The sequence below is a fragment of the Rhamphochromis sp. 'chilingali' genome, assembly GCF_963969265.1.
Source record: "Rhamphochromis sp. 'chilingali' genome assembly, chromosome: 14".
In the NCBI taxonomy this organism is placed as follows: Eukaryota; Metazoa; Chordata; class Actinopteri; order Cichliformes; family Cichlidae; genus Rhamphochromis; species Rhamphochromis sp. 'chilingali'.
In genome coordinates this window covers 29,556,984-29,574,042 of record NC_137941.1, presented here as the reverse complement: position 1 = coordinate 29,574,042, position 17,059 = coordinate 29,556,984, and the positions used below count along the sequence as shown (strand labels likewise).

General features: G+C 41.1%; 2 protein-coding genes across 3 annotated transcripts in view; both read left to right on the top strand.

The window, feature by feature from the left end:
* LOC308409682 (abl interactor 2-like) overlaps positions 1-13,886 on the top strand; it is a 30,984-nt gene extending 17,098 nt beyond the window's left edge. The window contains exons 3-11 of one of the 2 annotated variants that reach the window (XM_080902603.1): positions 1,765-1,941; positions 3,135-3,238; positions 7,543-7,695; positions 11,134-11,258; positions 11,523-11,843; positions 12,060-12,224; positions 12,308-12,388; positions 12,544-12,726; positions 13,144-13,886. In XM_080902603.1, the coding sequence (XP_080758729.1) occupies positions 1,765-1,941; positions 3,135-3,238; positions 7,543-7,695; positions 11,134-11,258; positions 11,523-11,843; positions 12,060-12,224; positions 12,308-12,388; positions 12,544-12,726; positions 13,144-13,319 (1,485 nt within the window). In that variant the 3' untranslated portion in view covers positions 13,320-13,886. The remainder of the gene's footprint in view (positions 1-1,764; positions 1,942-3,134; positions 3,239-7,542; positions 7,696-11,133; positions 11,259-11,522; positions 11,844-12,059; positions 12,225-12,307; positions 12,389-12,543; positions 12,727-13,143) is intronic. The other variant, XM_080902602.1, reaches the window with a different exon arrangement.
* LOC308410028 (GDP-Man:Man(3)GlcNAc(2)-PP-Dol alpha-1,2-mannosyltransferase-like) overlaps positions 1-17,059 on the top strand; it is a 115,369-nt gene that overhangs the window by 66,890 nt on the left and 31,420 nt on the right. The window lies entirely within an intron of this gene.

Sequence of the window (17,059 nt, the reverse complement as noted above, 5' to 3'; positions counted from 1 at the left end):
TTCTACTTAGCCTGGGAAAAGCCATCGAGAAATGCAGACTGAGCCAAACAATTATCTCAACTTCACAGTGTGCAGATGACTCTCAAAGCTGTCACTACAATGTAGATTAACCTCGTTGGACTATAACTGCAAATAAATAAACCAACAAACCTCTTGACAAGAGGTGGGACTTACCCAACACCCCACACACACAATACTTCACTCACAATGCGATTGTGGGGATTTTTAGCATTTTGCGATATGCTGAGTATTGCAATAACACATATTGTTATTTATCACCTTTTCCAAAACAAATTTAAAAAATAAGAATGTTGGGCTTTAGCCTGGTTTTCGCATGCAGCATGACAATTTGAGTTTGTATTATGAGTCTAAATCTGCAAAATAATTAGGATAAGTTTAGTAGTGTAGTGGAATAAATGGCATTTCTCTCTTTAAGTATCCCCCTCCAGGCTGTAAGTGTCATTGTTCTGGAGAGAGGAGGCAGCTGCTGTCAGCCTGCAGCAAAGTTTCAAAACTTCATGTTTCCAGTAATAATTTTGAAGTGAAAGGAACATCCAGGACCAAAGCGATTCAGGACACCATCACTGTGGTGCACTTCTAATACACACAGGAGTGTACAGGTTTCTGTTCTAGACTAAAACATGTAATGAGTATGTCCCTCACTCAACAAGGGGAAATATGCTACATGAAGTTTGCACTTGCTTAAGAATGACGCTCATCATGCATCAACATCTTAATTAAACAAGAAGCTTAATTTAGCAGAGAAAAATGTTAATGTCAAAGTTTTAATCCTGAGTTATTTTTTTCAAAGCTCCCATTTAAACGTGATTGATTGTGATTGTTACCTCTGCCAAGGAGGTTATGTATTTGGTAAAACGCTGGATCCATGCTTTTTATTCCCTTTATAAACATGATAGCTGGAAAAGCTTTGAATGAATACTGATAGAACTTTGTAGGTGTGTAGAGTACGCTCATTGTAATAAATGGCCTGTATTTATATAGCGCTTTACTAGTCCCTAAGGACCCCAAAGTGCTTTACACATCCTGTCATCCACCCATTCACACACACAGTCACACACTGGTGATGGCAGCTACATTGTAGCCACAGCCACCCTGAGGCGCACTGACAGAGGCGAGGCTGCCGGACACTGGCGCCACCGGGCCCTCTGACCACCACCAGTAGGCAACGGGTGAAGTGTCTTGCCCAAGGACACAACGACCGAGACTGTCCAAGCCGGGGCTCGAACCAGCAACCTTCCAATTACAAGGCGAACTCCCAACTCTTGAGCCACAATATTGTATTAAAGTTTTTCTCATATCCACCAAGGTCAGCTTAAGGTTTATTGGTCAAAAATGGACAAAAAGCCTTAGAACTTAGAAGTCTTACAAGTGTCTTGTATGTTGTCAACATATAGAAAGTGTCATATAAAAAATTTAAAATATGTCACATTTGACCTCTGACCTCTCCTTCAAGGTCAATAGAATTATCTGAAGGTCAAAGTGATAATAATAATTTATAGAGCTATTTTAAAAAGTTTCTTCTAACCTTTCCTTCTCATCAACCTCAGCTAAACTCACTGGTATTGCATTTATGTTGGTGCTACTAGCTTAAGCTGCGTCCACACCGGAGCAATTCATTTATATTCCACTTTTCAGTTTGGAGCACTGACACATTAAAATGAGTGCTATTTTTTTGTGATTTGTTTTTTTTTGTTTGTTTGTTTTTTTTCTTAATTTGCTCGTCCTTCATTTTTCTTCTTCCAGACCGTTGACATTCACAAGGAGAAGGTAGCGAGGCGGGAGATCGGCATCCTGACCACCAATAAAAACACGTCTCGCGCTCATAAAATTGTAGCTCCAGCCAATCCAGAGAGGCCAGTGCGCTACATCAGGAAGCCCATCGACTACAGCGTCCTGGATGACATTGGCCATGGAGTCAAGGTAGGCAGAGTAATGAGGAGGGAATATAATAACATCCGTTCATATGAACTCGCATATTCAAGTGTTTATAAATGATTACACAGATTCTCATCCATGCACTCAAGCATGTGCATGTACCACCTTTTCTATTTTACTCTTCTTTTTTTATGTATTGCAAGCATTAGTAAACTCTTGAATGAATATCTCTGTACCAGGTTTGCATATCTATTAATAAGAAATCCATTTTTAAAAATCTCTTTAAAAAGAATTGGATAGAAATTGCATGTTTATGTGTATAACTGAGTGAGCCGCGGTTTTTCTCTAAGCATGTAGAGTGTGCACTTGTAAATAAATAGTTTTTATTTAGGATAAGTAGCAATAATTATCTAGGCATTGTGCTTTCACCATTATTTCTTTAACTGCACTCCTCCTCCTCACTTTTCTGTCCACCAGCTCTTCTTCATCTGTATTTCTGCCCTTTGTCTCTAATGGCTGCTGGTATTCGCATGGCACTGTTGCACTGTAACTAACCTTTAGACTACCCTGTCTCTTCTTTTCTCTTCTATTTGCTGTCATTGGCATATTAAGTGGTTGCTGAGGTTCAAGGTAAGGATGCACAAAACACCTACACAGATTAGAAGTGTGTGTGATAAATGAAGGAAATTGTGTAATGTGGAAAATGCCGTTAGAAAAGCAATAAATGCAGTAATGATCTAAGAAAGTGACTACTGTGCTATTACTGCAGTGGTCAACAAACCAAGCAGCAAAATATGCTAGAATCAGCTTCCTCTTCCTCCCTCTGTCTCTTTACACTCAGCCCCCTTTCTTCATGCCAATTTTCACCTGATCATAAAAATCTATTGAATGCTTAATAAGTTCTCATATAAAAATCATAGCAGCCTGGTTAATGAGTTCTGTGCCTTTCATAAATGTATTATTTAATGCACAGCCTGCCTGCTGTCCAACCGTGAAGTGACAGCTAGTGTTGGAACATGTTCGAATGAGTCCTGAAGGTCTTAAAGGACTTATAAATCATTCTACCCAGTATCATAGGACACGGTAGAGGTGGACTCTAGGACCTGATGTTTTAAAGCTGTTTCAGCAGAATGGGGTGAGCTACACAGGGGTGATGTTGTTTTGGCTAGCTACTGATATGTTGGCTCTGTGAAAGGCCTGAGCTGAGCGCTGAGCATTAACACGGTTTGTTCTCACAGGTGAATGGTCAGCCGAACATGAAACTTGGAGCGGGTCTGTCTCGGTCCAACCCTCCCACACAAAAACCGCCCAGCCCTCCAAGGGCAGGCAAGGGCATCTTGGGGTATGTACACAGCCTAGCACCAACACTCCCACATGTGTATCTTCTTTCCCTTACTAGTATTCACCTTGTCTTATCCTTTGTGCTTCCATGGTTTAATATAAGTGAATGTTCTGTGTATTTATTGGAACTTGAGTATTTGTCTCAATTTTTTTTCTTAAATGTGTGAGTAGTATGGCCTCCATGGGATAAAATCCAATTTTGGAAAAGTTGTGACGCTGCGTAAAATGTAAACAAAAACAGAATGCATTTATTTGCAAATCTCATAACCCCATTTTTTTTTCTCAGTAGAACATATAAAACATAGCAGATGTTTAAACTGTGACCATTTTCTATTTCATGAAAAATATTAGAATAGAATAGCCTTTATTGTCATTGTACAGAGTACAACGAAATTGGAGTGCCACTCCCTTGGTGCAAGTTTCAATAATAAATATAAATGTAAAATATAAAAAGTACAAAAAAACAATCGTAAGTACTCAAACAATAGTATGTACAATATATACAGGATAGCAGCATTAATATAATGACAGTATGAATAGCAGCATAATATAATGACAGTGACGGTATGGAATAGGTTCAATTGTTTTTGTGCTTATTTACTACGGTGATAGCTCTGGGAAAGAAGCTATCCCTGAATCTGTTTGTCCTGGTTTTATGTGACCTGTACCGTCGGCCTGACAGTAATAGTTCAAACAGTTGGTTGCTGGGGTGAGAGTGGTCCTTGATGATATTGCCAGCTCTGCTGAGGTACCGAGAGTTTGCAGTGACCTCCAGGCTGGGCAGAGAGCAGCCAGTGATCTTCTGGGCTGTGTTGATGACCCTCTGCAGTACTTTCCTGTCTGCAGCTGAGCACCCTGCATACCATGTTGTTATGCCGTACGTTAGGATGCTCTCTATGGTGGCTCTGTAAAATGTCACCAGCAGCCTCTCCTCCAGGTTGTTCCTCCTGAGCACTCTCAGAAAGTGGAGACGCTGCTGGGCCTTTTTAGCTCATTTTGGAAAAAAGTTGGGACGGGACCATGTTTACTTGTTTTCATTGTGTAGCAACCTCAACAGTCTGTAAACATCTGGGAACTGAGGAGACCAGCTGTTGTCCCATTCTTGTCTGAAAAAAGAAGATTTATTCATAACACACGTGAAAAGACCCAGGAAGACAGAGTTAACGATAAAAACGATAACAAAATAACACTGAGAACCGATAAAAACCCTGAAAACTATACATTTCACACCTGAGCCTCAACTCTCGCGGCCCGGTACCAAACGACTCACGGACCGGTACCGGTCCGAGGCCCGGGGGTTGGGGACCGCTGCTGTAAATGATGAAATACTCAAGTCTTTGTAATTTTACATTGAAGAAGATTATTTCGAAATACTAACCTCTGCCCGTCTTTTATTCCCAAGTATATTATTGACCTGTTGCCAATTAACCTAATTAGTTGAAAAATATTCCTCCTGTTTTTCCTTCTAATGCCACTAACTTGGAAAAGTAAATGATACCTTTAATGCCCCCTCACCCCCACCCCAATGTTTGGAGACATATTTAGTGATTCCATATTTTTCATGAAATGGTAAAATCTCCTTCATATGCTCCGTTGTGAATAAAATATTGGTTTGAAATTTGCAGATTGCTGCTTTCTGATTATTTGTGGTTTTTACACAGCATCCCAATTTCAATATAAATGGACTGATAAGATAAATCTGCTCTCACAGATGTGTTGTTTTCTGAACTGATTTTGAGATAAGTCGTGTGCATGTGTGAAACTGCTGCAGATTGTGTGTGTTTGTGTCTTGTGGAAGGATGGAGCGTCCTGCTGCAAGCTTATTACAGATTTGACCCGGCAGAAGGGAATGACACACACACACACACACACACACACACACACACACACACACACACACACACACACACACTGTAAAATGCAGTGCTCAGAGGAATAACGTCATGCGTTGTGAAAGCTTGTTGTGTTCTCTCCCCTCAAACATCTAGGTCACCCAGCTGTAGCCCTCATTCTTTCTCTCTCCTTATCTCCTTATCTTCATCTCGATTTCACTCCTTCCTCTCTTTTTTTTTTTAACTTTCTCATTCCTTATTCCTTATTTATTCCCGTTGTCTTACTTTCTCTGGGTCCAGCTTTCTTGAGTAAATATTGGGTCTTGAACAGTCCGCAGATGCTGTCTTCCTATCACTTTCCATGCTGCTTAGGTGTGCTGAATTAGCTCGCACAATACACATAAGTCTATATACCATAGACAATATAAAAGATGGATGTAACCACTGTTATGTTGGCTGTCGATTTTGACCCAACATTTTGAGGCTTTAGCGTAAGAGTTTGGACCTTCCACCATGCTGGTACTTCTGAGCCAGAAGTTCTTGTATTTGGATTAAAAGGATGGAGTGCTTACTAGCTAATTAGTAGCTAACGCTAGGCAGCATTGTGAATACAGCCAGAGACAGTATAAAAGACGGCTGTAGCAACTATGAGATTCACATGAGCATCTTGACCTGACGTCACCCTCTTGGTATTGTGATACTTGACAACCAAGGTGTGGATGTTAACAGGAAACCACACACTAACTGGCTAACGAGTTGTCAGTCACATGTTGCTAACCAATAAGTATTTCCTGGATAATCCTACTTTCTAAACCTCTTTTGGTTGATTTCTCCACGGACTTCTATAGGACCATTAGCCTTTTTCTAACCACAGGTATCATCCGCTGGTGGCCAAAAAAAGGGATGCAGGTTTGTATTTATGTATTTACTGGCTTCACTTTTGGAAGCTACAGCCATGTAAAATCGAATTCACCAAAAGAGAACCACAAGCTTCTTGGAATGTCCACATCAGTTACTAAGTGATAATGGTGGGTAAATTCCATGAAAATGCTCCAAAAGGCACCAACAGCAATAACAAACCTAAGAGCTCCAGGTCAGTGACTCCGGTTAGAGGAGCTAACTTACGTGCTGCTGCATTACCTTATTACAATATTTATTGCAATACTTTGATTGTCTGTGTGCAGCAGGTAGGCTGATAGGTGGCCTCATTCAGTCTGTGTTGTCTGCTTCCTATTTCCTGTAACCTGCTGATCAGCCACCTGTTGTACCATGTTGAACAGCACAGCAGGATTTTTTCCCTGCTGAAAGAGCCCTGACTAGCCAAAGATTATCACAAGACTGCAAACAACCCGTAATGCAACACAGTCTTACAATGTTGCGCTACTGCAGTCTCATTTCATAAGCAACACAGAAGTTAGGAATAGGTAGTTGTCTAGTTCTCTGTTATTTAAATAATTCTACTTTTTAAACCTAACGTCCACAAGTCTGACATTTGGTGCAGTATGACAACAAATAAGATGAGAAAGTGTTTGCGTTCCCTAAGGATGAGGGAGCAGAAGCAGCTCAGCACTTGGCTGGAACTTTGAGTTGACTGGAGCTTTGGTGCACAAGCCAAATGTCTGTACACACACACACTCTAACACACACACACACTCTAACACAAACATGCGTGGAGAGACGAGGAACAAATCACAGCAGTGAGCTGGCGTAATGCTGTAATCAACAGGCCTTCTGACGACTCACACTCACATAAATAACAACCCAGACGATTCAGAGTTTTCACCGTCTAAGTTTGACTGTTCTTTCTTTAGCACCAGTGTTAATCAGATTGGATTAACACTGCGCGCTTTAAACTTGGTGAAATAACAGAATCCTTTGCAGACAGAATAGATGGGATAAATGGGAAACCCCAATAGAAAGTCCAAATAAATGGCTGTAAATCTGCTTGGAAATCATGCAGTCTTTTTCTTTGCTTACAGTGATAACTGCTGGTGCATTACATGACTCATAGGTTGTTGAAATATTGGATGTAACTGTGTAATTATTCGTGAGGAGGAGTTAACCAGGTGGACACTGTGCCTGCTTTGTGTTATGTGTATGCAGTAAGTGACATTTATTGTGCTGATCCATTGCTTCACTCTGATTTTGGTCAGTTTTTTGTTTTCCTCTGTTGGCGTTCACTCGTCCTTATTCTCTACATACAGCTCTGTGACGTGGGAGGAATTTTATTTCTCTAAAAATACACACTGGCCTTTGAACATGACCTTTACCGATTTTATTCTTTTTGTTCCACAGCAGGAAGGAGGCTATAGCTAGCTCACTTGCAGAATTAAGGTGTACTTGCATATCAATACTGATGCTTTAAGTGTGCTTGTGGCTATTTAATGTTACTTTCAGGAGCGATCCTTTGTCGCCAGAATCAAGTTTGTCTCCCCATTAACCCTGTCTTCACCCTTACGTTTTGCATGTACAGGAAGAACTCCCCCTACAGGACACTGGAGCCTGTGCGCCCCCCTGTTGTACCCAATGATTATGTCTCCAGCCCTACCAGAAACAATATGGCAGGGGGACAGCTTCCAAGTCCGGCCCGCACCGCTACCCTCAACCATCGACCCCGAACATACAGGTAGCCGGGTCAGTGGGTAAACGTGGCCTGCCAGAATGGGATTCAGAGCTTTTCCTTTTCCCTGCTGAAATTCTTTTGCATCTCTGATAAAACTTTGAAAAACTTTAAAATCACTGCTGGGTTTTTTGTTGTTGTTTTTTTGTTTAGACATATTTTTCATTTCAGCCTGCTTAAAAAGCTAAAGGAGAGATTGTTTTCTCTCTCATCCTCACGCAGTGTGTTTTAGTTCATGCTTCCATTCTTGGTCATTTACAGCTGATCTAATTGGCTTGCACGGTGACTAAACATATTTCAGAACACCTGGAGAGTCATTTTTCAGTTCAAGACAAAATGTATCCTGCAGAAAACATTCCCAGCTTTTAACTTCATCAACAAAATAAAATACAGGGAGAAAGATTTCAATATCACACTACAGCTATAGCCGTACAGCCACAAAATCAAAGAATTGGCCTTTAAAAAGTCTTGATCAACGTTAGAAGCTTAAATCTGAACATCTAATGAAATCTGCTATAAAACGTCGCTCCAGATACTGACAAACAAATGCATATTTCATGCGGCACTGCAGAAATACAGTCTTGTACAAAAGTGGTCACGTTCCTCTAGGCCTCTGTAATCGTTCACCTGCTCTGGCTTCTCTGCTGCTGTCCAGTGTTTCCTCTGTGGATTTGCTCAGCAATCACGCTCAGGGAGTACATGCTTGTTATGGTTCATTTCAAATACACTGTTCATTGCTAAAAGGATTTTATGTAGTTATTTTATTAACCTAATCATACGTGTTAGTGTTACTGCTGAGAGAACACAGAGGACTCACAGAACTAACTTTCTGTTTACACCCTCACAGCATCAACTAACTGATTTTATTCTTTCATTCATTTTCAGCTTGTAGTTTTCTTTTGTCTCCTCTGCAGTTTATGTAGCTGTTGGTGTCCTGGATGGGAGAGAGAGGCAAATACTTTGAAAGCAGAGCTTTGAATTTTGCATTCGCAAATAAATGTTTAAGTCTTTGACAGTGTTTACATGTTAATCTCACAGACAGCATAAAAGATGGACGTAGCCACCATGTCACCACCTTTCAGGCTCCTGGTAGCATTTTAGCCATCTGTGTGTTTTATACTCTTCATACTCTTCATATGTGATAAAAAAGTATGACCAGTTAAGGGCTGGACCAGACTCTCACTTTCCAATAACGTGATTGACAGGTGCGTAGCCAATGAACATAATCCTCTTTTCTGACACTTGGAAAAGTCATAAATGTTACAAAAAGAGTTTCATCATGAACTAGTCATTGAGCCACAGAGCAATAGAGATGTATGGTGGTTTTCTTGTAGATTTCTGTACAACCAGTATGCTTTCTGCAAACACAAGAGTTTCCCTCTGTAAAAAGAATGCAGGTTCACTTTTTTAGACCCAGAATTTACGTTCTTGTTATGCTGTCTGTGGTTGCTCTAAAAGGCACCCTTTGCAGTAATTGTGCAGCGCTGATGTAGCATTTTAAAAATGAATAAACAAAAGTATAGATTATTTAGAGCCCTGTTTTGTCCAATCACAGCTCTGCCTCAAACTATTCTCAAGTCCTTCCCATCCAGTCACCACCTTCAACTCAGTCACTCTAAAACTGATCAGATTGCATGTGCTGTGTTTATGGTTTCATTGCTCCTGTGATGATGTTAGCTCTCTCTCATTCTGCTGCTGTTTGCTCTGCTGTTTTTGCACTTTTCTTTTCATCTTCATCAGCGAGCCATCCTCTGCCCCTGCTGCCTTTGCCTTTAATATTTGTTTGCTTTTATCTGTTGCTCTCTTTGTGCCTTTTGAAAAATCATGACTGAGTAAGCAGTCAGTCAGCGTTTCATATCCACTTTTTTTTTTAAATTGTTTACATTTTCTGGAGTGTAAAAATAGAGCTGTTTTTTTTGTTGATTGTGTAATTTTGGAAAACGGTGAAATACTACACATCAAGTTTTCTTGGTCTCCAAGTTCAGAGGTCTTTTTTATTTGTAAACATGATATTAACAATGTTATAAAGCAAAAAAATAAGTTCCTCACAGCAGAATTACTCAACAGCCTTGCTGCTCATTAAATCCAGTTCCAGGTTGTGAGGCTGAGAAATCAGCTCATATCAAATCTTTTGTTTCAGTTCATTAATTCTTATTAGCAAAGACGAGCGTGTACAAAACATCCAGTTAGAGGCTGATGCCATGTGACTCCTGTTTGCTGTTTTATTAGCGTTCGTGTTGTAAATGACTTGCCAGGCCAGACGGCGTAGTGTAAGAGGGCGAAGGCTGGAAGCAAGAAAGAATAAAGTAGAAAAAAATAATATGAATATGAAACTATATTGGACCTTTATTATTGGCGGGCTGATATTAGCTATTTGCATTTATAATGGCTGGAAAATTAAAGGTAATAAAAGCAGCTGCTTAGTGTAAATTATTGAGATTTAAGGTAACGCTTTGGCCCCACAACAACTGATTTGGAACTGAACAGAGACCAAAAAAACTATGTAAAAAATGGTAATTGAAAAATGACTAAAAATAAATAACGTAAATATGATTTCTGTCCTTTATTCCTTTCTGGCTCATTTGTGACCGTATCACAGGCCAGACTTTGGAAATCACTCATCTAGACGATGTGTTTCCTGCATTCACTGCTGAGCCAAATGTAGGCTTGCTGCAGGCCATGTGTGCCCAGCTGCCATCGTGCAGGAGACAGCTCAACTCCTTTTTATCTGTGTAGTGTCAATTTATTCTCTCATCAAAAGCTGATTTCATTTCAAAGTTGAAACTGTTTTGTTTCATTGTTGAAGCATCCTGGTAATACAACTTTTGGTCATTTTAATTGTGACCTGTCTCACTCTCTTCTCTTTGCCCTCACCCCCCAACTTGTCACTTGGCTGCCCCTCCCTGGGCCTGGTTCGGCCAGAGCTTTCTTCCTGTTAAAAGGGAGTCCTTAAACCGAAACCTGAATGTTTGTAGGGCTTTCCACACAGAGAGAGCAATGTCCTATCACACAGTTTACACCAATAAATGTTTAAAGACATACTTGGTGTACATTTGCTATAGTCTCTCCTTATAGGTCGTCTTTAAGTGTAGCCAAAATTAGTGGGGGGGTTATGACTTTCATGAGCCAAGTCAAAGAGCTTCATGACCTGTTTGAGAAATTGCTGTTTTGTTTCCATGCGTGCCATAGATAATCTTATCCTATTGGTCACAGAACCTGCTGTAGTACTGGTGGTGAGGTGGGACATTTGACATTCATTTCAATGCTTTTTCAGCTTGAATGCTTTTATCAGAGGAGTCATGAAATAAAGGTTTGATAGGAGATTACTTGGCCTTGCAGCTCATTGATTCTGGTATTTTACCCATTTCTAACTGAATCCAAGGTGGAACACATCCCTATGCAGGACCCTGACTTCCCCCACTCTGTGTGTGTGTGTGTGTGCAGTGGTAGCAGTGGAGGCAGCCATCCCAGCAGCAGCAGTCGGAGCAGCAGTAGAGAGAACAGCGGCAGCGGCAGCGTGGGCATTCCCATTGCTGTGCCCACACCCTCCCCACCCTCCACATTCCCGGGTAACACACAGAAATATACACGTCTGTGCTACACACCTGCCCACCATTCCTCCAATTCTAACTGGACTCTTTGTACTATTAAGATTTTATATTTTAAAGTCCTTCTAAAGTTATAAACTATATAAACAGCTTAATTTTTGTGTGTAATTTCTGTGCTTGAAATTCAGCTCCCCCTGCTGTTTGTGCTTTGTCACTCACTCCCTCCTATAACCTTATTTCCTAACTCCTTCCTCCTTTCCATCCTTCCTTTTCTTCTGCCTGAAGTTTCCCCGACTGCCGGACCTGCTAGCTCATCCTCTACCGCCCCTAACTCTTCCCCTTCCCCGTCCCCAACTCCTTCCTCTTTCTCCTCCTCCTCCTCCACCACAACCTTAACACAACCCAACGCACCTCTGCCGCCGAGCTCACCTTCTCAACATGCCAACTCACCTTCCCAAGCAAACTCTCAAGCGAATGCGCCAAACGCCGGCACCTCCCCCCCCTCTAAATCTTCCACAAGCACATCCGAAGTCCAATCGGAGCTGCTTCCCCCTGCCCCTCCCCCTCCACTTTCCTCCTCCTCCTCTTCTTCATCACCCACTGAAGGTGAGTTTTCAGGGACACCTCTGCTCTCCAAACATCACCAAGTCCTCCTTTTTTCTCTGTTTCTGTGGATTTTATCCCCACCCCGGGGAGCTAATCTTTAACTCTTTCCTTCATGTTTAACACAGAAAATTAAAATGGAATTGAATCACTGATTGATTGATACGCAGTGTATTAAGAAAATATGAGTTTATAACGTTGCCCCTCTTTGCTGGTCAGGCCCTATCGTCCCTCAGTTCTACAGTATGAACCGGCCTCAGCCTCGACAGCAAACCCCACAGGTGGGGGGGTCACTGCCTTACCGCCGCCCCCCATCGGTGACTGGTCAGCCAATTACAACCCAGAATCAGGTCAATGGCGGTCCCTACTACAACCAGAGCCCAGGTATGCAGTATAAAAGCAGCCACCAGTCACTCCACTCCCACATTGAGAAAGTTTGGTAAAAGTTTTGTCTTTTGTGCTTGCAGCCTCTCCCCCGCCCCCCTCCCTGCTCCAGTTCACCCCTCAGCTTCCTCTGATGGGGTTTGTAGCTCGAGTTCAGGAGTCCAGTGAGTATTAATCTGGATTCTTTTTCAGTAATTTATCAGAGAAATGTTTCTGCACATCATTTTTCTCTTGAACATCTGCGTGTCAAAACGGATGACATCATCAGCTTTTAAGCCCAGATTCAGTTCAGCTTGTATAAAGTATCCCCAACCTCCAGTTTCAGACGCCCCCCCTCCCTCGCAGCCTGCCACTGAGAACCAAGTAGCGCACGAGGAGGCCCTGCCCACTCCTCAGCCAGCTGAGGATGGGCATGAAGAGGAGGACTCGGCAGTAGTGGAGTATAACGACCCGTATGCTGAAGAAGACCCACCGTGGGCCCCCAGGAACTACTTAGAGAAAGGTACACCACAGAAATACACAGAGGCAACAAAGTACTTGCAGTTTGCATTGTTTATGAGGTTGTGTTAGATCACTCCATCAGTGTTCCTTGAATTAGTTGCTCATATATGTAGCCTTAAACTGTGTCTCCGGGTAGAATAACACAACTTGGATTTAAGGTTGTCTACCCGGAAAACCTAATTCCCAAAGTCCCCCAAAAATCTTAAGTCAGGTATTGATGTCTTTTATACTCATTAATTGCTTTGGATATTATTGGATTAGTTGTTGCATTAATCACAGGGGTGAGCAGTTTTTTTAGTTTCCATTTGTGCGTAAAAACTGAAATGCATGCAATTACATTTACTGCACTGCTTCTGGTGAAATGACTGAACCTTCTGCTGTTTAGTAATCATATATTGGTGTGTTTGTCGCCCTCCAGTGGTGGCCATCTACGACTACATGGCCGACAAGGAGGACGAGCTGTCGTTCCAAGAAGGAGCGATCATATACGTCATCAAGAAGAACGAGGACGGGTGGTTTGAAGGAGTGATGAACTCGACCACCGGTCTCTTCCCTGGAAACTACGTAGAGTCCATCATGCACTACGCTGACTGAGCCAAACCTGTCTGTAATCACAGCTGCGGTCAAGAACTAGAAGGGAAAATGTGACCCTGTTCCACGTTGCCATTTGTCTCCTTAAATTCACACTAATTGGTCACAAGAAAGTCAGAGCTTGTGAAAACAAAACGACCACTTAATCAATAACAGGCTTTACCTTAGTGCTTTAGGACTAAGAGGGGTTTCAGGTGTGAGATATTCATTTAAAAACACCTGAGACCTGTCTACCTGCAAGTAAAAAGTCAGTAAAGTTCTTTGGGTATCTTCTTTTCAACCCCGTGTAATTCAAAGAAATTATGAAATGCGGTGCTTTCCAGCCACACAACAGCTCTGTTTCTCTGAAGAATGACTACACACATTTTAGAAAAGAACGTTTAAGTGGGACCTGATGGTACAGGTGTTGCCACACATTCAGGGTGTGTCTCGGTCATACAAATGTGTGTATGCTGCAGAAGTGATTAGGGATGGGTATTGATAAGATTTTAACGATTCCGATTCCATTTTCGATTCTGTTTAACGATTCGATTCCTTATCGATTCTCTTATCGATTCTTTTTTTTTTTTTTTAAAAGGAGAACACTAAAGTCGATTAGCTTAGAACTGTGTTTTATATCTTCTCTTTGAACAAGATAGAAATTTAGGAGTAACATGGCCTTACAAACCCAACAGTGAGATCTTAAGAGATCCACAGCCTACGGCTCTTCAATGGGGTGTCACAGGGTCCCCAGGAAAAAAAAATGTATATGTAAAATAATAAAATAAATATTCTCCTGTAGCAATAACAAAGTTTAACATAAATTATTCTGTAGCAATTACACAAGAATATCCAGTAATGTCCTGCCTACATTTAAACACATTCACTTACCAAAGTGAAATCGGGGGCATCTGCTGTGGCAAATGGGTGCAAGCCTTTGACCACAAACTTAGACACTGCTCGGTGACATTTGTCTATCCTGGCCTGAAAGGAGACGCTACCGGTAGACTGCAGCGAGAACTGCCAGCATCTGAGCCAGCCAGACTCTGTCTCTCTCATCATGGTTATCTAAATGCAACGCACAGTAATAGCAGGTTTTGTAATAAGGTAAATCGCGCTAACATAATATGCAATGCTAATTGATTAGTTACCTGCAGTATTAACGGGAGAGGACGTGGAAACGCTACCGCTGCTGCTGGGTTGAGCTTCGCTAGTCCGGAGCGGATCAAAAACACGACATTCGTTGAAAGCAATCGCGTGTTTTTTGAGCAAATGCTTTTGCATATTCGTAGTGTTTCCTCCCTTTGATGAAATCTCTACTTTGCAAGTATTGCACGTTGCCCCGTTGTCATCCTTTCTCATAAAGTGTAACCAAACTTTTGAGCGTTTGTGCCGCTCAGGCGCCGTGTTTCCTACTGGGTAAAAGACGCTACTCAACGTGATGACGTCATTCGGGGCGACTGGAATCAATAAGGGAATCGTTTTTAAAAGTGGCAAACGATTCCAAGGAATTGAAACAGTGGGAACCGGTTCTCAACAAGAACCGGTTTTCGATACCCATCCCTAGAAGTGATAATTGTCCTAATAATCTAAGTCCTACTAATCAAAAGAAATGACTGCACCCAGAAGATCAAGACATGAGTAGGACACATTTGATTTTGTTTTTTTTAATCACAAGAAATTGATTTTAAGATGTTGACATAAGAAATTTGTTCTCTTGCAACACATGTTGTGCAGAACTTTTTTCCATTTCTCATACAGATGTGAAACCATTTAGTATGTAAGTGTGGTTAAATGTTATAAATCATAGACATGATCACAGCAGAGTGATTCTTATAATAGTAGAGCTGAAAATCTAGACATAAGCCAGTGATGTTGATTCAAATGGACACTGTAGTGTGGAACTGTTAAAAGCTAATCCTGCGTGACTTTTAATGGTGCCAATCTCCAAAAACAAAAAAAAAAACAATCCTAAGAGCCTTATGAGGTGAAAGAAGGAGTTCTCTGAGGGAGGAGTCTTGGGGATAAACTTGAGATGAAGGAAACGATAAAAGAAAACACTACAGGTCAGAAAGGTTTTTATGTTAAACAAAGCGAACAGCACAAAGATCTTCAGTGACACTAAACTCAGTGAAGTTGTGTGAGTGACCTTTTTGCAAGTTGATTGGATGCCATCCTGCTCTCTTCATGGACAGTATTCAGTGAAAACTGAGCTTCTGTCCTCATAGAAAGTTCCTTTAACATCACACCACATCCTGCTGTGATGTGACGTCTGCAAGTGGAACTGTGTGTTTTCCGGTAGCTGAAGTTTTCTTGTTAGTTCTGTGTTGAATGAAGCTGCAAAGGCAGTTCTGGCTGATATAAATGTATGTGTGTAACTAAACTAACATTTTATCTAATCCACAAGAGATCTGATCAATCGCCAAGGTCAGACCAGACAGCAGAACTAAGCTCTCCTGTGTCCGACCTCATCGTGGGTTTGTTGTCGTGTAGTAAAGTGGACCTGATCTAATCGCCAGGAAGAGATTCTGGAGCTGTTATCAGTTTTGTTTTGGTTTTTTTTGTTTGTTATTGTTTAAGTTTACAGTGTGTTTGCTTGCATGCCTGATATATAATAGACATTTTTATTCGCCATATTCTGTTTTTTCTTTTTTCTTTTCCTGTAGTTTCACCAGCTTGCTTTATGATGTCTGTTTGACCAGCTGGAGGTTGTGATGTTTCTGTGCAGTTTTTGCTTGTAATAGCCCTTTAACTGAAGCCCTGTGTGCTTGGACGTAAGACCGACTCTCAGAAAAAGGTGGATATTTTTGTGCCATATGTGTGTGTGAAGAGTTGTGTGCACGTGTGTGTGAGAACCAGTAAGAACCAAATGTTCCCTTGTTGACTGAAGTGACTTTGGACTTGAAAACAGTGTGTCCTTAATGTACAGTGTAACTTAAGAGGTGTTTTACCACAGAAACCAGAGTATGCCAAATTAAATAACAAATAAGATGAGAAACAGTTTTCCCCTATAGATGTTTGAGTTGAAGGAAAAAACGTTTTTTTTCTTGATGCTCTTAAGATAAAGATTCTCTCTTGTGTAGCTGCAAATAATTATTTTAATACCTATATACCAAGCTGACATTTTCAGATAACAATAATTGTATTTATTCATATATCCATGTACTTTCAAGTTTGAGTGCAAAGTGTTGTCCAAATTAAAATGAATACAAATCATCAGAAATTTACACACTTCTCTGTAGGAGCACAAAAAGAACAGAAGGTGTAGTGTGAAGCAGCACACAACCCTCTTTGAAAAGGTAAAAAAAAAAAAAATCTAGTGTAAGTTCATATGTGAACACAACGGTCGCCAGCCTTCAGACAGAATGTCTTTAATGTAGACAGCAAATCGTTTGAGCTGCTGCAAACTTTGGCTCACTCTGGTTTTTGTTTAGCCTGCAATATCCCTTTAAAGTGTGGACTAAAAAATGAGATGAACTGTGAGATGTTATGGACAGCTTCTCCAAGGCCTTTAAAAAAAGAAAGAAAAGAAAATCAAGAATCTGTTTCATTGCCCTCAGTGCAGACATTGACCTCTAAACAGGACAAGTCTGGGTTGAGATTCACAAAATATTTTAAGAGTAACCCCCAGTGCCCCCCCTGGCAAGACTCTCCTATGATAGTAATAATTTCATTACACGTGGCCACAAGAGAAAGTAAGACACCCTACAATCAGCTGAAAAAATTCTGGACACGCCCCTGCTGAATTGCACTCATCACCTTTG